This window comes from Oryx dammah, unplaced genomic scaffold, assembly GCF_014754425.2.
Source record: "Oryx dammah isolate SB20612 unplaced genomic scaffold, SCBI_Odam_1.1 HiC_scaffold_18, whole genome shotgun sequence".
Classification (NCBI taxonomy): Eukaryota; Metazoa; Chordata; class Mammalia; order Artiodactyla; family Bovidae; genus Oryx; species Oryx dammah.
In genome coordinates this window covers 69,586,196-69,607,377 of record NW_024070202.1, presented here as the reverse complement: position 1 = coordinate 69,607,377, position 21,182 = coordinate 69,586,196, and the positions used below count along the sequence as shown (strand labels likewise).

At 37.7% G+C, this 21,182-nt stretch overlaps 1 protein-coding gene across 1 annotated transcript in view; it reads right to left on the bottom strand.

The window, feature by feature from the left end:
- The window catches only part of SKAP2 (src kinase associated phosphoprotein 2), a 168,684-nt gene that overhangs the window by 7,396 nt on the left and 140,106 nt on the right, over positions 1–21,182 (bottom strand). Inside the window, exons 10-11 of the mRNA XM_040259740.1 lie at positions 16,699–16,776; positions 10,760–10,872 (exon numbers count right to left, since the gene is read on the bottom strand). Of these exons, the coding sequence (XP_040115674.1) occupies positions 10,760–10,872; positions 16,699–16,776 (191 nt within the window). The remainder of the gene's footprint in view (positions 1–10,759; positions 10,873–16,698; positions 16,777–21,182) is intronic.

Here is a 21,182-nt window from a genome sequence, read left to right as displayed (position 1 = left end):
ATTTTACTATTATTATCTACACATTAACTGCTTGACTCTTAGTCTCCTAACCTCATTCCTTAAATGAGGAAATGGACACTAACAATCTCTAAGCTCCTTCATTATGTTTGAAAATCACCATTTATGAACCTGCTTTAACACCCTAAGTCTCTTAGCAACTTACGGAAACCAACCTCATTACTTTATAATTTACTATGCAGCTGTGAGCCTGAGTTACTCTAATTCAAGGAATTCCTATTTTTTTTCTCCAGGCACTGCAAATCCATTTTTAAAGCAAGAGAGATAGAAGACAAGCAAGAAAGGTGATAGTAAGGACTTAATTTCTGTGATCAATTTTAGTTTATGTTCCAGAGTCAAGACACATTTAATTCAAATTTCTACCCAGTCAACATTTACAATACGATAAAGTAAAAACTGACATGCAGACTGATGATTTGTAGATATTTTAGCCAAAGAAAGAGCAAATCACACTCAGCAGCAGGTGGCCTTGGCACTCAGTGTATACACCAACAATACACGACTCTGTTAACTGTTCTAGATCAGACCTTCATCACCTTACCCTGGATTACTGTGTTGTCAACTCTGCTTCTCTATTCTTCCTAGAAATTGCTTTTGTCAGCTTACCTGGCTGCTCAAGAATGTATACTAACCACTGCCCCGTCCAATGCCTTAACTACAAATCCCTCAGCTTGCTTTCTTCCTACCCTGTGGGATGAAAGGGTGTGGATGTGGATATAGCCACATCCTCCTCTCATCGCTCTGGTCCTGAAGCCCAACCTTCCATGCTGTACTCAGTCCCGCCTCTGTATGTGTTGCTCCCTTCCCAGGCGACGTCTCCCTTTCCTCATCCAAAACCTATCTAGTGACTAAAGCCTGACTCAGGTTATCCAGATTTCATCAGTTTTTCTTTGAATTATCTAATCCATACTTATATCCCCCATTTCAAGATGAGTATTTATTCCTCAGTGGAGTTTATGTACTTTAGCTTTGTCCCTCCAACTAAAACGTACAAACGCACTGAGATCATGGCAATGTTTTACACTTAGTCTGTGTGCCCCGCACTCCAGGATGTGTAAATGATGTTCAATAAATATTTACTGCGTGATGAAACATGCTTTCTCTTCCTTTTGGATGACACACCAGTTGACTGTCCTACATGTTTTCTTAAGATGTGTCATTTCCAATAGGAGTATCATTTCTTTGTGTACATGGGACATACTTGAAGAATTTTAGTGATGATGAAATTAAAAGACACTTGCTCCTTGGAAGGAAAGTTATGACCAATCTAGACAACATATTAAAAAGCAGAGATTAAAAAAAATAAATAAAATAAAATAAAAAGCAGAGATATTACTTTGCCAACAAAGGTCTGTCTAATCAAGGCTGTGGTTTTTCCAGTGGTCATGTATGGATGTGAGAGTTGGACTGTGAAGAAGGCTGAGCGGCGAAGAATTGATGCTTTTGAACTGTGGTGCTGGAGAAGACTCTTGAGAGTCCCTTGGACTCTCAAGGAGATCCAACCAGTCCATCCTAAAGGAGACCAGTGCTGGGTGTTCATTGGAAGGACTGATGCTGAGGCTGAGACTCCAATACTTTGGCCACCTCATGTGAAGAGTTGACTCATTGGAAAAGACTCTGATGCTGGGAGGGATTGGGGGCAGGAGGAGAAGGGGATAACAGAGGATGAGACGGCTGGATGGCATCACCAACTCGATGCACATGAGTTTGGGTGAACTCTAGGAGTTGGTGATGGACAGGGAGGCCTGATGTGCTGCGATTCATGGGGTCGCAAAGAGTCGGACAAGACTGAGCGACTGAACTGAAACAAATATTTGTTCTAAAGTATGTTTAGCTTCACAGTATGAAGTCTGTTGTTTCTACTTATGGCTGGCTGTTGCCTATCACATTTTCCAATGTGCTGTATAGGATATCTTGTTTAAAGAGCCTAAACTTCACTTGCAGAAAGAAAGATATCTATTTCCCTGCAGAACTGAGACCACATAATTCTAGTTCTTTGAAGAAATAGCTTTAGTTGAATTTACTGTAAGTACTGACGAGGTTCAGACAGAAGCCTAAAAGGCAGAAACAGTGTGGCACATCTGAGGGAAAGTCTGCTGTTTTTTCTGTTTCTTTTTCTTGTGATTATTTTTTCAGAAGATCCAGAGTCTCCAGCTTGTTACTAACCAGGTATGTGACCTTAGGCAATCTCCAAGTTCTTTAAGGGAAGAATTTTTTCACATACACTCACTTTTGAGACTCCACAATAATTCAGTTAGATACTTAACATAAATTAATGTCTCTTTATTATACACTTGGACCCTTACAGGACTTTATTTTTTTGGTTGCTAAGTCATGTCCGACTCTTGCAACCTCATGAACTGTAGCTCCCCAGGCTCCTCTGACCATGGGATTTCCCAGGCAACAATACTGAAATGGGTTGCTGTTTCCTCCTCCAAGGGATCTTACCAACCTAGAGCCCAAACTCATATCTCCTACACTGGCACACGGATTCTTTATCACTGAGTCACCTGGGAAGCCCTTCACAGAATTACCTCTATGCAATCTCTTGTTATATTTACTATAAATTTTTTTGGTTGAGGGTAATATCTGACACTGTCATTCTTATTACATAAAGTTGTTGTGGTCAGATAATCAGTGAAGATTCTAGAAATTCATCTGTTTTTTTTTTTTTTTTTAAGTAGCCAGTGCTGGGAAAAGCCAAGCGTCCTCCTTTACGATTAACATTAGCTCCTTGTCTCTCCCCTTTCCAGTCTGACTGCCAAGAAGCTCAGGAAGTTCAAGTGCAGAAACTCCATTGTCTTTTAAGATCTCCACAGAGGGAGTCTTTTTTCCATTCGTCTTTTATTTATTTTCCTCCAATTATGTGGAGCCTCAAGATCTATAAAGTTAGCACTAAGGTTCCCCTATTTCTATGATTCTAAATTCTTTCAAGAAGTTCAGGATTATTTCCTATTTTAACTCTATTTTCATAAACATATAATAAACATCTATCTGTCATGATGTTAGATATTAGAACTCAAAAATACTTAAGACACAGTATCAACCTCAAGGAATTGGGAGAAGGAAATGAATTATCCCAGTCATGGCCCACTTACTTCAGTTCAGCTCAATTCAGTTGCTCAGTCATGTCCAACTCTCTGCGACTCCATGAATCTCAGCACACCAGGCCTCCCTGTCCATCACCATCTCCCAGAGTTCACTCAAACTCATGTCCATCGAGTCGGTGATGCCATCCAGCCGTCTCATCCTCTGTTGTCCCCTTTTCCTTCTGCCCTCAATCCCTCCCAGCATCAGAGTCTTTTCCAATGAGTCAACTCTTCGCATGAGGTGGCCCCTGTGGGGCCATCCACTTACTTAGGTGGAGCAAAATGGAAAGAGAGAAGCCTTCAGCGTCAGATCTGCATTGATTCCAGGAGAAGGTACTCCTTAGCTGGTATCTTCGGGTGATCTACATAATAAGCTTACTGAACATTAGTTTTCTCATCTGTAAAATTATAATACTTTACCCTTCACAGGGTTATCATAGGAATCAGAGAAGTGAAAACATGTTGAGCACCTAGAACAGGGTACTGGGGATATGCAATAAGTATTTTTTTAATCCCCTCTCTCTGCCTTCCCACTAACTGGTAGAGCAAAATACCAGGACAACAAAAACCAGCATTTTGGAGCACCCTCTAAACAACCTAGGTTTCCCTGGTGGCTCAGACAGTAAAGAAGCCGCCTGCAATGCAGGAGACCTGGGTTCTATCCCTGGTTTGGGAAGATCCCCTTGGAGGAGGGCATGGCAACCCACTGCAGTATTCTTGCCTGGAGAACCCTCATGGACAGAGGAGCCTGGTGGGCTATAGTCGATGGGGTTGCAAAGAGTCGGACATGACTGAGCACAGCACACATAAGGCAACCTGATCACTATGGGCTGTTCCAAAGGAAATCTGACCTTTAAAGGGGTAAGGTGGGAGACATCTCAAAGAGTAAGAGTGTGCCATATAGACACTGAGCGGGCTCTTGATTTTTTCGTGTGTGGAGAGCAGACGTGTATAACAAATCATGGATTTTTCCATTTAAGTTTTTTTTTTTTTAATTAACAACATGGTACTTTGCTTTACTGTTGTTGTTTTGTTCCTGAAAAGCCTTTGCTTATTCCATGCAGAATTAAACCAATACAGCCCCTCCACTGCCATCTCTGGGTACCCTGCCTCTCTGACATGGCCCTCTGGTTTCTCCTTTACCCCTCAAACCACTACTGGGGCCTGATGGCCTGCCTCCTGTAGGCACCTTCCCCTTTCATCTGTCAACATTTTCCTGGAATGAAGGATAAAAGAACATCAGGAAGTACTAGAGTATGGTTTTTGCAAGTGGGTAACAAGAGGAGCCCCATGAGTGGAATGAGAACATCTTCTGACGTAGTGTGTTTCCATACACTGCTGATCACCACTAGGGAGAGCTGGGCCTGCCCATGAGACAGCATGGTACCCCAGTCCACAAGATGCCCAGACAGACAGCACAGACACGAAATACCATCAGATCCAAACAACCAGCAACATGTACAAATACTTCTCCTCCTTCCCCAAAGACTGTAAGACACGATAACATTTGGGGGGCTAGCTCAACATCACCACATATATTCTATATTGAGATGTCCTAGTTACTCTTCGACAGATAACATTTGGGGAAGTAGCTCAATATCACCACGGATATCCTATACTGAGATGTCCTAGTTACTCTTCTGCAGGAGTTTGCTATTTGTGGCACACCGGGTCAGACAGTCACAAAGGAAAAAACTAAGAATACCAAAAAGTAACTCTGCATTTCCCTCTGCCAGTAGAGCTCAGCAAGACTTTCCTTTTATTTATTTTTCTGGTGCATCTAAAGCCAAAATAGCCCTAGTAACAGAATCTTCACATTTTCACAATGCAAAGCAAATGATCAGTGACAGTTACAATTCACCAATCACTGGAAAAAGTCATAGATACAAAGGGAAGCAATGCCTGAAACGCTAAACAATGCACACTAAAAAACGCCCTTTTACTGTATATTAGTGAACACTGACAACCTACATTTCCGTTTTTGACTTAATAAAAAATGTCTCAAAAAGCCCAAGTCACACGTGTCGTAAACAAGATGAAATATTCCAGGATTCTTAACTCTCTTTATTTTTCTGTTAATAGCAGACAAAGCAGCATGCCTCTTTCTTGCTGAAGCATAACTCTTCTGTCATTAAGTCTCCAAAAATAATTTATTGCCTTAAAAGTAAGAATAGGAATGTGGTTAGCAATTTACTGGTGAGTACAGATTGAAAGATAAACTAAATAGCAATGTAAATCCAGAACAGCAAGTATAATAAAATAACCCAAGAGGTCTGCAGGGCTATTGAATATGCCTACAGCTATGTAACCTGGATCCTGCTATCAAAATTATAAAACTTTATATATAAATACAGTTTTAGGATAAAACTATTAATTGTGATATTATGTCTATTTAAGGTGATAACAAAATTGAAATACAAACCAGTAGAAGGATTTAGCACAATTTTAAACAAACTGATTCATAAAAATAATTTAAAAATGAAAAGATTTTCAACCTCTAATATTATTTTCCCCATCTAATAAATCTGAAATTAGGCTTTGTGTTTCAGAATAACTTCACTAACAAGGCAGTTATCACTGCTGTTCATTCACTAAGTCGTGTCCTACTCATTGCGACCCCATGGACCATAGCACACACCAGGCTCCTTGTCTCCACTATCTCCCAGAGTTTGCTCCAGTTCATGTCCATTGAGTTGGTCATGCTAACTAACCATCTCATAAAAATTACATATTTCACTTTCATTCATCCCTATAAATATCTTTCACTTTAGGGAGGAGGGAAAAAGATTTCAAAATCTCCACTGAACTACGAAGTATAAAAAATGCTTTAACACATTAAAAAACAACAGCAGAATTCTTACAATGAAAAGAATTGTAAGCAATAAGTTACAGTCTTGTGTTTTTAGGCAAGCAGTATTTCAATTTATTATTAGTGAGGTTCAAAGGTTAAAACTAAGAAAATGCCAGACACTTTGAAGGAGGGCTGGCTCAGCCAGCGGTCATGTGACAGCTACTAATTAGAAAATGTTAAAAAGGGAAGGGGGAAGGGCAGAGTATCTGCCTTCTCTTCCTTCTTTATTGTAACATTTGATTTTCACCAGAAGAAAAAAAGAAAGAAAGCTAAGATTTGTATAACTCTCAAAAGAGGCTTGAAATAAATAAATCACCACAGCAGATATCCCATTGAGGCTTCTTGCAGTAACAGGAAAAAAAAAAAAAACCTGAAAAGGCTGAATTTTAAAATGAAACTATATTAGAGAATTTTAATAAAGCAAGCCTGATTGTCAAACTAGCTTAATTGTTTTGTCATTATATTTAAAAAATTAAAATACTCTTTATTATAGTACATGCCATTTTATTTCTTGATTTGCCTAAATACTTATATTGAAAAGAATGAATCTTTTCTTGTGTGCCTTTTTAAAAAGACTGTTTTCAGAACTGACGATCTTCCAGAAGGTAAGTCAAATCAATGATAATTATATAATGCAAATTATAGATCAGTTAATTATAGAAAGCAACTTGTATTTCTTTGAAATCTTTTAAATGATATTTTTTATTAGGCAAGTCATGGAACTAATTTTTTTTAACTAAGTACACATTTTTTATGTCTCTATAAATATTGTTAGACTCCTTAAAATGCATTCTTCCTTAAGTATACAATTTTTACATTTAATTCAGAATGATGAAAAGAATTTTCATGATTAATGCTTACACTTTATTGACATGAGATAGGAAAGTAATAACCCATAGCTAGATTTAAAGTTGGATTTATGACATCATTTTGCTTGTGCACATTAGCTGCAATTACCTGCACCACTCATTCTGAGCCACTAGATGGTGTAAAAAATAAATTTAAATAGTAAAATTTCATTTCATCACCACGAAATCTAAATATAACTCTGAGAAAGATTAAACAAATTTCTAGGTATATAATAATGCTAGTGATTTGTATTATCTACTGTACTTTAAAAAAAACTATTAATACATAGCATCAGCTCCACCTTGATTGAGAAACAACTCCTTTTGAGCAATGTTTTCTCTCTACTAGGGACCTTGAGATCTGAATTTATAATGATACTCAGCACTCAAACTGCTGTCATCATTCACAAATTAAATAAATTTATGATATTAAATTATGGTCTACGTTTGCCAAAATTTTGATAAAAACTGGAAGACAAAGCAAATATAAAAAATTAGAGAATCACCAGAGGTTTCTATCTGAACTCACCCAAAGCCAAATGGGGAAGTAAAACTCTTCACAAATATATCCTGAACCTCAAAGCAACCTGACAACAAATAGCTAAGATGCTCATTAATAGCCCTGAATGTGTTCAAATTCCATTGAGAGAAAACTAAGTGTCTTTTCTTTCACCCTCACTAAGACCAACCTGGTTGATTCTACTAGGTCCACAGCTGGGTAAATATGGGTATTTACTCATCCAGCCAATGGTGACAATGTGCTAGCTAACAAAGTCTTGTCTCTTCTTTCAAAAAACAAAATGAGTTCCAGAAAAAATGCCCACCTCCAGAAGGCATCTCAGGAAATGCTGACAGTGGAACTTTAAACTGTGTGAAAGGTTGATAAAGGAAGTATTTTTGGTCAGCCTAAATAACAGCATTTAGAAATTTTAGATGGGAGAATATTCTCCCTATGCATGAGTCTGAGCAAACTCCAGGAGATAGTGAAGCCTGGGAAGCCTAGTGAAGACAGGGAAGCCTGGAGTGCTGCAGTCCACGGGGTCACATAGAGTTGGACACAACTGACAACTGAACAACAAGAAGAATATTCTTATGAGCTGGACTTTAACCACTTAACTTAGCTTTACGACGTGTGCGCATGTGTGTGCTAAGTCGCTTCAGTCGTGTCCAACTCTGTGCGACCCTAGGGACTGTAGCCCACCAGGCTCTTCCGTCCACAGGATACTCCAGGCAAGAATACTGGAGTGGGTTGCTGTGTCCTCCTCCAGGGGAGTCTTCCCAACCTAGAGGTGGAAACTGCGTCTCTTATGTCTCCAGCACTGGCAGGCAAGCTCATCACCACTAACACCACCTAAAATTACCATCTCCACAGAACAGGTTTGGGAGAAAAGGAATGACTTCCCCCCAAATCCTACATATATGATACACACCCATAACTGTACTTTCAATTTCACATTCACAGAAAATGATTTTCTGAGGCAATGGCAGAAATAAGACAAGCCTACGGGGGCGCTGCTTGCTTCACAGCCTGTCCCAGGGGCTGGTACTCAGAGGCTTTCAGCAACAAAGACAACTTGGTTCATAAAGAAAACTTCAAGAACAAACCCACATGGGCTTTGTAAGTTTCATATTTTACCACACAAATATAATGGCTGCATGCCATTTATCCCTATAGTCTGAAATTCCAAGTGGAAGCTAATCAACCTTTTAATTTTATATGCAATTTTACACACAATTGAATTTTATGCAGCTAAACTGGTGAAAGAAACTGTGAGCTAAGTAAATTTGAGGAATGATTCTAAGAAAGTTTCTTGTCAAGAACTGAAACTAATCAGTTTACTTTCTATATTAAGTAACTGACTCAAAAAGCTGTGATTTTAACACAGACTATTGAATGCTCTATAGCAGGCTTAATCCAATGGTTGTGACATGACTGTTTATAGCTTCCAAGAACTGAAAGCATCCTTCTAAAAAAACAAAAAACTTACACTAGTGAGCAGAGGCCTGTGAGAAATAAGGAACAGGTCTTAGTTGAGCACCTGAGCTAGCAATGATCACAGCTGACTGTATTTACTTACTATTTTCATCCAGTAATCTGTTGCTGCTGCTACTGCTAAGTCGCTTCAGTCGTGCCCGACTCTGTGCGACCCCATAGACGGCAGCCCACCAGGCTCCCCTGTCCCTGGGATTCTCCAGGCAAGAGCACTGGAGTGGGTTGCCATTTCCTTCTCCAATGCATGAAAGTGAAAAGTGAAAGTGAAGTCGCTCAGTCGTGCCAACTCTTAGCGACCCCATGGACTGCAGCCTACCAGGCTCCTCCGTCCATGGGATTTTCCAGGCAAGAGTACTGGAGTGGGTTGCCATTGCCTTCTCCATCTAGTAATCTATAAATTTTTATATCTCATTTCTTTTGAATTCCTGGTGCCTAGAATGGGCCCTTGCATATTTTAGGTACTTTATGATGGTTACAAATTAAATACAAGTAAGGAAAGAAGGGGAGTGGGGGAGAAGAGAGGGGAAAAGGTAGGAAGATTGATAAAAGCACTAGAAAAAATACAAGAGCAGAAATCCCTGGTCTGGGAGTCAAGATGCCTGGTTAAAGGACTGGCTCTGGCACTTTCTTGATGCAAGTTCACTTATCTGTGAAACCAAGGATAGACAAGATGAGCCCAAAGGTCTCTCACTCAAATGTTCTATGATTCTCTGTGTGTGATTTTACACACCAGTCAACTAGTGTTTAAATACAATAAGTGATCTTATTTCCAAATTCTCTTCCGTATTTAATAAGTCATACTACCTTGCCGAAAGGTTAAAAATATTTCTCTAATAGGGACTGATGTTGAAGCTGAAACTCCAATACTTTGGCCACCTGATGCGAAGAGCTGACTCATTTGAGAAGACCCTGATGCTGGGAAAGATTGAGGGCAGGAGGAGAAGGGGACAACAGAGGATGAGATGGTTGGATGGTATCACTGACTCAATGGACATGTGTTTGGATAAACTCTGGGAGTTGGTGATGGACAGGGAGGCCTGGTGTGCTGTGGTTCCTGGGGTCGCAAAGAGTCAGACAGGACTGAGCTACTGAACTGAACTGAATCAACAAAGAACACTAAACTTCTAAACTTAAAATTTATGTAATGTTTCTCTACCTATATTTAAATAGTTTCTATATATTGTTTGTTTCTAAAGTGGCCTCATGAAGCAGACTGAGAGAGATATTTTTAATCCCCATATTATAGCAGGCAAAGTTAAAATATGAAAACTAAAGGAACTCACACATGTCTTTAGAAGTGTAATCAATTAAGAACCTCGACTTTTAGATAGATCCGAGGACGGAAAGATTTTGAATAATCTAGTATCTTAAGAGGCAGAAACAATGATTTTTTTTAATACATGAGGATGAGTTCATAGCAATACACTTTGCTATTATGTTTACAAATACAATTATGCTAAACTTAAAAAAATTACCTACACCTGTCTGAATAGAAGATTATTACTTTTAAATTGTCGGAACACCCGATGTATTAACATAAAGATGAAAAACTTGTTCTATAAACACAGTGTTTCCAGTAGTGAATGGCAGACAAAATCAGAATAAGCACACAGAAGAATAAAAAGGAAGAGGAAAGAAAAACATAATAAATAACCTAATACCTTACAATGTTAACTTTCACATAAGTATATTGTTTCTGGAGAAGGCAGTATGTGGATGGGAGCCAAAGGCTGAAGTGATAGGTAAACACACTGTTAAGTTGAATCCTGTTATCTGATTGTGTTTAAAATTTGATTATATTTCACTTGACAAAATAATTAATTATGGTGAACTCCCAATTGTTAACAGGGATCTAGAAGAATTCCAGTTGGCATTTTTCCCCAGTGTCCTCAATCCAAATGGATAAAAATCCAGCTTTGTATTCACCCTTTACAGTTGTCATACTGGTGTATCTGCTTACCTTGCTAAGAATGTAAATCACATCACCACGTTTAAATGACAATTCATCAGAAAGAGCTCCTGTGCAGTCCCACAAACCCTGGTAAAAATTAGCATAATCGGTGCTTTTATCTCCTGGGAAAAAGAAAGAGAAAGCAAGAGTTAGTTTTCCTGTAATGGGCCCTCATTTTTAAATGAACCAATAGTAATTAAAGGGCCAAAACGGTCTTAAAAAAAAAAAAAAATCTGTCCTCATTAAAAGAACACTTCATTACATCCACACAAGAATCCTACTTCTTGCTCTCATCTAAAGACCCTTTTCAAAAAGATCTATTTTGAATGTCTTTTTTCCTCTCTCCCTCTCTTGTTCTTACCTAAAACTTGGAACTGCAGTAAGTTTCTTCCAACCAGCACCTAAGTTACTTCCCACTTATTTTCTATAACAAACCTAAGCTCACCTGCAACATGTTTTGAAGGTAAGTCAGCCTTCCTGCATAATAAGCAATATGCATGAAAGTGAAAAGTGAAGTCGCTCAGTCGTGTCCGACTCTTTGTGACCCCATGGACTAGTAGCCTACCAGGCTCCTCCCTCCATGGGATTCTCCAGGCAAGAGTACTGGAGTGGGTTAGCCATTTCCTTCTCCAGGGGATCTTCCCGACCCAGGGATCAAACCCGAGTCTCCTGCATTCCAGGGAGACGCTTTAACCTCTGAGCCACTGGGGAAGCCCTATGCATGAGATATGATAAACAGGCTGTGAAATAAACACTGGACAGAATTGGTACTGAAACTGCAGAAATAAGCACTGAGCATAAGAATAATAATAATAAAGGAGATAAGATATAAACAAACAAGATAACACAAAAAATTTTTTTTAAGTTTCTTAAAATGCAAAGCTAGTTAAAGGAAGAGAATAAACTGAAAGTAATCTAACAGATAATTTTGTCTCTTATTTTTGAGGACTTTTGTACCCAAAGCCTCTCAAAGTTATTTCCAAAATATTTTAGCAACTTTGAAATTGCCAGTGCTGAAGGTGCATTTTTCAAGATTTCTGTCAGCCCTAGTTTAGGACATTAGACTCTGAATAAACATGCAACATATACTGGAGTTATCAGCTCATCCTTCTCACAGCATAAGCACAATGGATGTGATGTGCTCAAACTGCCATACAGACCATTAACTGATTGATTATTTAGCGCTCTCCATTCTGTAATACCACAATAAACTGGGTAATAAATGCTTTGTCACTTATACAATGTGGGTTGCCCGAAACAGCGCAGAGTTAAATACACTGGCTGCTTTTGTTACACTGAGAACTGTTTCCTGTTTTTAATTTCATGATAATTGAGTTTTGATGAGTTAATGCACAAAGAATGCAAGTAATATCAATAAGATGTCCGTGTATTCACTAACCAGGCAGAACATACACGTGCTGACAACTTCCATCACTGGAATGTCATCTTTGAATTCTGAGGGGATAACTGTGGAGATGCATGGTGGATCGGGGTTGTCATCTTAGTTTTGTTATATGACTCTCAAATATCAGGCTGCTTGGCAATTCCAACACAGTTGGTCATATTAGCATGTCATGAAGGCATTCATCTTATTACACATAGTTTGTGATTTACACAAAGTCTTAGGTTTATTTACAATATTTTAAAAAATAAATTAAGAAATTAAAAAATTCTTTTTAGTATCTGAAACTTTTTTTTTAAGCTCAAAAGAAAATCTGAATAATACAGAGTTTATTTAGGAAGTAAGACACTACTTTTCCATTATATTTATATTACAAATAAGGACCAGAATACACAACCAGAAAAAAAAAATTTTTTTTCCCTTGTTTTCTAAGGATTACAAAAAGGGGGAAAAGAAAGGTGGGAGAGAAGGAAGGAGGGAGACAGAGAGACAGACACCTTATTGACTTCGCTCTTGCATGTGGGCACTCATCACTGAAGCCAGCAGGGGCATACACATGCCTGGGAATCCAACCAAGAACTAAGAATGCTCTGTGGCCACCCTTATTGCATTTTCCCCCTCAAAGCATGTATTAAGGAAATTCTATGAATGGACACTAGAGGGCACTCTGGCTGGACAGATCACTTCAAACATGGTCAAAATTTTTTTTAGAAAAAAATTACTTAATAATAAAGTGACTGATTTCCTTTAAAAACCACTTATTTAGACAAATAGGGATTTAGAAGTTGAAACATTCTAGTCAGATTAAATCAACTGCTAACTGGGTCAAATGTTGCGCCCTGTGCAGTCCGTCAGTGTCAGTTTAAAAGTCAAGGAATTAGAGCAAAGAGAGGATGACATCATTTCACAGGCGAGGCCCTCCCCGACAGCCACTGGCCAGGAGGTAAAAGGATCTAAATAGCTGGTTGCCCCTGTGGAGGCTCCTGTGTGTTCCCCATGCTGCTCAGCCTTAGGCTCAACCCCAAAAGGTTGAAGAAAGAAAACTTGGGCTAAAAACAAGAGAAGTTCTGGCTTAGCCGGAGCATCCCAGTGGGTTCTTCAGCTGTTCAGCCCGCTGCCTGCTCTCTCCTTTTTCAGATTCTCTCAGAATAGTTTTTCATTCAGTAGATTTTCAAAAGGTGGGGTTGGGGTGGAGAAGGAGAAAAAAAAAGTATGTGGTGATTTCTAACACATAATCCTTATCACTTTGGGGTCTTTCTTCCCCTCGATGCACTTGGTGAAACCCCCATTAACACTAATGGGAGGTACAGGAGCGCAGGAGGGGAAGAGAGACCCCCACCGTGCACAAGATGCATTGCTCCCAAGATGTGCAGCATGGGCATTTCATTAAATCTCACTGCTGTGAAGAGGCAACAGAGCCAGCGCTCTGGCAGTCCTGGGAACAGAGGCATTTTCTACTTTGCTTTCTGCCGTCTTGATGATGATGTTATCCAAAGACCAACCTCATTTCTGTGTCCCATATGTGAGCTCTGTTAAAGAATAGCAAGTTGTTTATGTCACATGGCTACAGGTACACACAACTGACTATTCTTTCTATTTCAGCAGGCAATGTTTGTTATGATGTAGAAGAATCACAACTGGGGAGAAAACCTGGCAGTGTATGTTAATTAGCCTTAGTCTCTTTAGGAAAGCAATGTCAAAATTCTTAGTATGAATTCTAGACATAAAAATTAAGAACTATCTTGTTCCTTAGAGAGCAGCAAGCTCCTCTGGTTTACTTATCTAATTTTTTTTTCTGTATTAGATTTTTATTCATTTCCTTGTCAGTGCATTTTTTTCTTTTTATAATTTATTTATTTTTAATTGGAGGATAACTGCTTGACAACATTGTGTTGGTTTCTGCTTACTATTCTAAATTTTAAGTGTGGCTAAACATAAAAACTGCACATTGATATCATTGGAAGCACTGTGGGTTCACAAAGGTTAACACCACTTATACACTGAAAAAATAACCCATGTGAGATGTGTTTTTTACAAACAACAACAAAAAATGGAAGGGAGTACAGTATCATAAACCACCAATAAGCTTACTTTCTGAATACAACTTAAATCTGTTTAGTTGTTTTTACTGCATATATTAATTTTTATATTCTAAATTAGTTTTCCTATTCTATCCACGTCATGATCAACATCTTCAAAATTACCAAAAATAATCATCTCCTTATGTTTCTTGTCCTGAGAGGCATATATGGTTAAAAGAAGGTAAAGAAAGAAAATAACATTCTAAACTAGCCAGCTTGTGAAAGATTTAAACAATGTACTTGCACCTGTAAGTTAAACTAGGAAAAACAGAACACTGGGCAATAAAAACAGAACTGTTATGAAAGTATAAGCTAAATATTGAAGATATTTAGTCTTGCAAAAATGAAAAGATTTTAAAAACATGATGACAATAGATGAAACGCACAATGATAATGAAGAATGTCTTCTTGAGTAGTGTTAAAGGTTTAAAAACTATTTTAGAAAAATAAGCATATTACACAAAGTTCAAAAAAATCACATGGAATCTTTTTTCATTTATATACAAATATATGCAAGCTCTATAAGCTTAAGCATGAAAGAACTTGTAAGAAATATAAGATTAATTCTGTTTTTGCGTACATATTTCACATTAGTCTGAATTTTTTTTTTTTAACTAAAATCAGTCAATGTGAAAAATATATAACATTCTTGAGTAAGGTTAGAAGTTCACATCATGTGATGCTCAGCAAGATAGTAATACCCTTGTCAACTCACTGCCCTGCACAGCAAACAAACTTCTAGTGTTACATCTTTGACAGCCTGGGGAGAGCAAAGGTCACTGCTATGCAAAAGCATTAAAACTGTTGCTTGAAAAGAATTTCATGTCACTAAAGATAAGAATTATTGCAGTGCTTTATAGCTATTGCATGAAAAGCTAGATCTCCTTATTGCATTCCTTTGAGGAAAAACTGATTTGTTTTTCCTTCCCTCAAAGGCAAAAATTTGGGAGAGAGTTACTTTAAAAGGATTTTTGAAAAATACAATTGCTTTAAACCAAAACACTTATATTTATGGGAAGAATATCTGTATGTGTCCAGTTTCCACGTCTACACTGAAATTTAAAAAAAGAAAATGACATGCTTTTAGCAGAAGCTTCATGATAACAAAACATATGTACTTCCACTGCCGTTGGATGTCGTCCTCAAGGTTTTGCTCAGACATGGTGTTTACAGCTGCATTTTGCAGGAACAGAGGACTCACATCTAATGACTTCGTCCTCACTTCCTTTCTGAAAAAAGCACACCCAAACCTCATGCACCAACCTGTTCCTGCTTTCCTGTCCAGGTCCGGAAGTCAGGCCTCTGTTTCCTTTCCACATGTCACAGTAGGAAGGACTCTGGAAAGCTACTTCCTGAACACACACTTCTTGTCCACCCTGCCCCTGACAGCTTGAAAGAGTGATGTATGGCCATATCAGCAAGGGGAGGCGACCCCCATCTATAGCTCTTTGCAGGACATGGGATGATATGGCAGACCTTGCCCCAGTTGACATGTGGCTATGAAGAGGTGTACAGTCCTGATAAGAAGGCAGTCCTTCTCTTCTTTCCGTGTAAAATAATTGCTGATTTATCAAAACTAACCTCATGCCTGCACTACAGATATGCTTTATCTCCTGCTATTTGGAAATAACAACCAGCAAGAAAAGTTGCTTGCATCATGTGATTCTGTACAGAACATATATAGCTATTTTTCCAGTCTCAGTCATAATTAGCACTTGGGGCCATGTGCCAAGTGGAAATGGATAAGTGGAATATCCTTCCTAGCCTTCTAGGCCAGTGTCCTTTTCCCATTTTTAAGCTGCTGTCACTGGACTCTGGCATTTCTTACCCAATTCATTTGCTTTCTGTGTTAATCATATGCAATGAAGATATGCATGGCCAACATTTAAACAGGCTGCAGATCAATTAGCGGTCTTAAGTTTATCTGATTTTTATCAAAGAAGACAGAGCTGTGGGTCGATTGTCAGAGCCTGTGTCAAGTTGACCTTTTCAGAGATGTCTACATTGCTAGTCCCCTGGGCAACTTGTTGTCCCCTGTTAGTCTCTGAATGGCAGAAGTCTGTTCTGCTCAAGCACAAAGTATACACAGATGTCTATATTACATTCTTATAGGTTTGACAGCAACTGCATGTTGTATCTATAAACTGTCCTTTAGCAGTGACACTTCCTCAATGATGATAAGCTAATTTATGCAACTAAATCTCCTTTGTGCAGAAATGAAAGCTAATTGAGTCATTACAAAGTAATTCAGGAAGGAATACCTTGTATAAATTGGCTTACTTTATAAATCCTTCTCAAGTGGTTTTCATGCATCCTAAATGGGTCTAAGCTGCTTATCAGCCATAAGAGATCCAGACCCAAGGATCCAACCGCAGGGAGCTGAGAACACATCTTTAGAGTAGGGAGAAAGTGATGAAAAGGAAAGTGAACAAGACCAAAATAAGCTTTTCCCACCAACTCATTACCTGTGGTGTGGTGAACACTGTCCTGGCTCATCTTCCTTTGTCCCCCCACTTTCACCAGAGCTCCATCTTCCTCCTCTTCTGTAAATAAACAACAAATGGAACACTGAAGTCCAGTACTAACAACACAGTACTCACCCCATCTTAAGACCAAAACTAAAAGTTTATAACACATAAATATTCCTTTTCAAATAATGAAACCACTCAACATCCACATTCCTTTTTCAATAATATAAAGCTGAATAAATGAACCTATAGCTATATCCAAATAGCAACCTGACCATTGACTTGATACAATTTAAGATATGTACTAACATTACGCATATTTTGTTTTAAATGCTCACAGAAATTCATCTGGAACAATCTTAAATCCAGAAAAGCCCTAAAAATCCAGTAAAATGATACCCAGCATTATATGGATTGACCACATTATACTGCGGCATGAATACCACACAATAAAATCACTGTCCCTAAAACATCAACAGAACACAGAAAATGTGTGATATAAAATAGTTAACCTATAAGTCATTTATTGAGTATCAGATACTTCATACTTCAGATACTTACAGAGAGATACTAGAATGATCCTCATCCTTTAAGGTAATTCCCCCCTAATTATACTCAGGACCTACTATGTGTCATACACTATAACAGATGTTAAGATTTTATAGATAAACCATTTTAAATCCTTATTTTACAGAGAAATAAATTGAGGCTCAAAAAGGTAAAGAAACTTTCAATGTTTGTTATTCAAATTTAGATTTGTGATTCCAAAGTCCATATTCTTTATCCTGATATGTTCAAATATATCCTTATATTATTTCTACACTCCCCCACCACACTCCTTCTTCAAGTTATAGGAGGAAGAAAATGATATAAGATAAAATGAGAAGAGTTTTAAACAAAGTCAATAGACTATTTGATTCTTTAACTCACAAAGGAATATTTATTACACATGACCACTTCCTTCACTGAAAGATTTATATGAAATTTAGAAATATTTAAGGCAGGACATAGGAACAAAATGGCATGTCAAAAAAAAGGGTTGAAAAAGAATCACAATTTCAAGAAAAATCAAAACTTTAAAGAAAAATATGCAAAAAATACAAATATAGTCATTATCACTATTAAATAATTCAGCTAATAACTCTTCATTGAGCATTAAATACTTGTAAGAGAGAGGGTCTACCAGACAGAGGGAGAGGCATGAACAAAAGAATAAGGCACAGGCATATTCATTTTGATTAAAGAACGTGGTTCTTGTAGAGGAAGAGCAAGATAGGAGATAATGGCAGTCGTCTGGGAAAATTTTTGAAAAGTTGTGAACATTCAGCTACGGACTTCAGATGTTTCCATGTTTGGTGAGGAATAAGAACCCCCGCCACCCCACCCCACCCCACCCCACCCCACCCCCAAATTTCTTAAGTGAGAAAGGGCAGGACTGAAATTGCTCGAGCAATGTCCATCTGATCTCATTGTCCCAGACAACCTAGAGAAGGGGCACAGAGAGAGACGAGTTCCAGTCTGGCTAAAGGGGAAGTTAGTCCTGAACTGGAGGTGCAGAGAATATGGAGTGGAGATGATTACAAGAGGGGAAGGAACTAGAATAGACAAACTCTGCCTAACTGGATGTGGAAGGCTAAGGGAAAAGAACAAGCAACCAAGGATGACTCATGTTTTGAATTTAGTTAACTGAGAAATGGAAACATCATTACTAAAAAGAGTATAGCCAAGATAAACTGTTGTGCCTGGTGGCTGGGAGGGGGGAAACCACAAGGAGTTGTGTTTCTGACACTAGAGATTTAACACAGGGGTGGGGCAGCCCAAGGGAGACTGGAAAGTTTGGTAAAGAGATCAAGAATGCATATGTGAACTGAGACATCTCATGCAAATTTTAAAGTGGTGATAAATAAAAACCAGCATTTAAATCACCTTGAGAGTTACTACTATACAATTATAACTGTTTCAAATTTTTGTAACTCAAGTCCAACTAAAGAATGAAAGGTCCAATACGGAACAGCTGGAAATCATTGGCACCTTATACCTATTGATTTAAACCTAATATTGTCAGTTTAATATAGTTCAGTCAAACAGTAATGAGTATACATAAGACCTAATAAAAACTCTAATATTAAATCCTGTCTCTTTTCAACAATTAGCTCACTTATGTTAAACCTCAAGAACTAGCTAACATAAATGGATTATAGGGTGTTTTAATATAAAATTTAAAGGTTTTAGGGACATTTACAGTCATTTAGTCCAAGCATCTCATTTTACAAATCATTCATGTTTTTAAGGTGAAGGAGGCGGCTTTCTGTACTTTTCATACTTTCTCTTTCCCCAGTACTCTCTCTCTCTTCCAATTTGGTCACAAATTCAACAGTAAGAAGTAAATTGAAAAACAGTTAAGGGCACTTATCCTGAAGTCAAAAGTTATAACCACATCAATATAGAAAGCACTATTCTTGGCTCTTAAGAAGACACTATGGGATTTAGACTCACCACCCAAAGTTAGAGTCAAGATATTATAAAAACTAATTACAATAATTAAGCAGGAAAAACTCTGCTCTTGGCAAAGCTGTCAATGAATTTAGAATTTTCTACTAAGAACTGTTCTTATTTTATTAAAATGTGTCTATAATGTGTACAATGTATTCTTAAATTATCAGAATGATACTCAAAATATTTACTTAACAATATTTTCTGTGAAGTATTCAAATTGAAATCCATGTGAGATGTTTAATAAGAACTATTTTAGAGGATAGGATGTGCATTAAAAACATTTCCTTTCTCCTTTTCAAACCTAGTACTGATATCTTCAGGGCAGAGCCTTCTGTGTTTCATATGTCAATTTCTCTTAACAATAGTCAAGCAACTCATCTTTTCTTGGGCTAACAGTACAGTTTCCATGTAAAAGACAACAAAATCAAATTTGGGGTGTATGTGTTCTTTTCTAACCTTACAAAAAAACAACTCAGACTGAATCTTGAATAGAATCTGGTACAAGGGAGATGTTTAATAAATATCAAGTGAAAAAATAGGTTCCAAAATCACAAAAATAAATCTTACTACTATAAACATTTACTAACAGACCAAAACTCTCCACATAATCCAAAAAATATATATGGACAAGTGACCAAACTCTAGGTTATAATCAACTTTACAATATATTAGATATATACATGTTTTATTTAGGTTTATTATTAAACATATTTTATTTGGGGGTTGAAGCACAATGTCATTATACAATACTAATTAATATCTCAAATAGTCAATGTTTGTGGGTTAATATATTCCATTCAACATTTTAATAACGGTAAACAAAAACAGCTCAGCTATGCACTAAAATCCATCAAACCACACAGATGGTTATAAGGTTTTCATTAAGTGGTTTCCATAGCAATCATATTGCAAATCTGGAAGCTTCTTGCAAATAAGCAGCTTGTATTTACATGCCTCTCAGCTGCCGCACAAAACTCTTCAGCATGTGAAGTTATTATTCCAACCACACATTGTTAGAAGAATCATTTGGAGATTTTTTTTTATCAGACAGGATGAAAATAATAATAAAGTAAACTAATTGCAGAAGATAACTCAAGCATAGTTATACATTTACTAAACTAACCAATGAGTCTTAAATATATTCTGATATTGCTTCTCAGCCTTTTGGCTAAGATCAAGTGTAAAAATGTTCTGATAGTCACTGAAAGGTTTTAACAGTAAACCCCATCAAAAATATGAGACCTCCAGGAACAACTTAGACCCTAGTGAATCTAAAAGCTTGAACTCTACTCTCACTCTTTTTTTTTTTTTTTGATAGATATTTAATCTTTTTTCTGAGTTGAGCAAAAAAAGAAAGAATAGCAGAAAACTGAGTCTTCCCAAATCTTTTTTTTTAGGATGACTACCATTTGAGGAAATGCTTACTGTGGAAAAGTCAAGACCCTTTTTCTTCCCTGCTAGATTAATCAATTTAATTTACAAATTGATCCATTTCCATAACAGATGGATTATTACCCTAATAAGGATCAAAGATCTGTCTAGCTATGCAGTTTTTACAAAATGGGCTATTTCTGGCTTGCTAATGTTCTCTTTTAAGGTTAAATAACCAAAAAAGAAAAGTGACAAGCCAATGACACATTTATCCGACATTGCTTGAAAAAGGCCAAAGACAATTTGTCAGCATGAAAACAGGGTGTGTGATGCTCAGAGCAGGGCTAAAGATTGATACTATCACAACTTCGAAGAAGAAGAGGGTAAGTCAACTTATCCTCTGAATTAGTCGCTAAGCCCTGTCTGACTTTGCAATCCCATGGACTGGACCCTGCAAGCTCCTCTGTCCATTGGAGTTCCCAGGCAAGAATACTGGAGTGGGTTGCCATTCCCTTCTCCAGGGAATGTTCCGACCCAGAGATCAAACCTAGGTCTTCTGCATTGCAGGCAGATTCTTTACTGTCTGAGCCACCAGGGAACACTATATACATTTA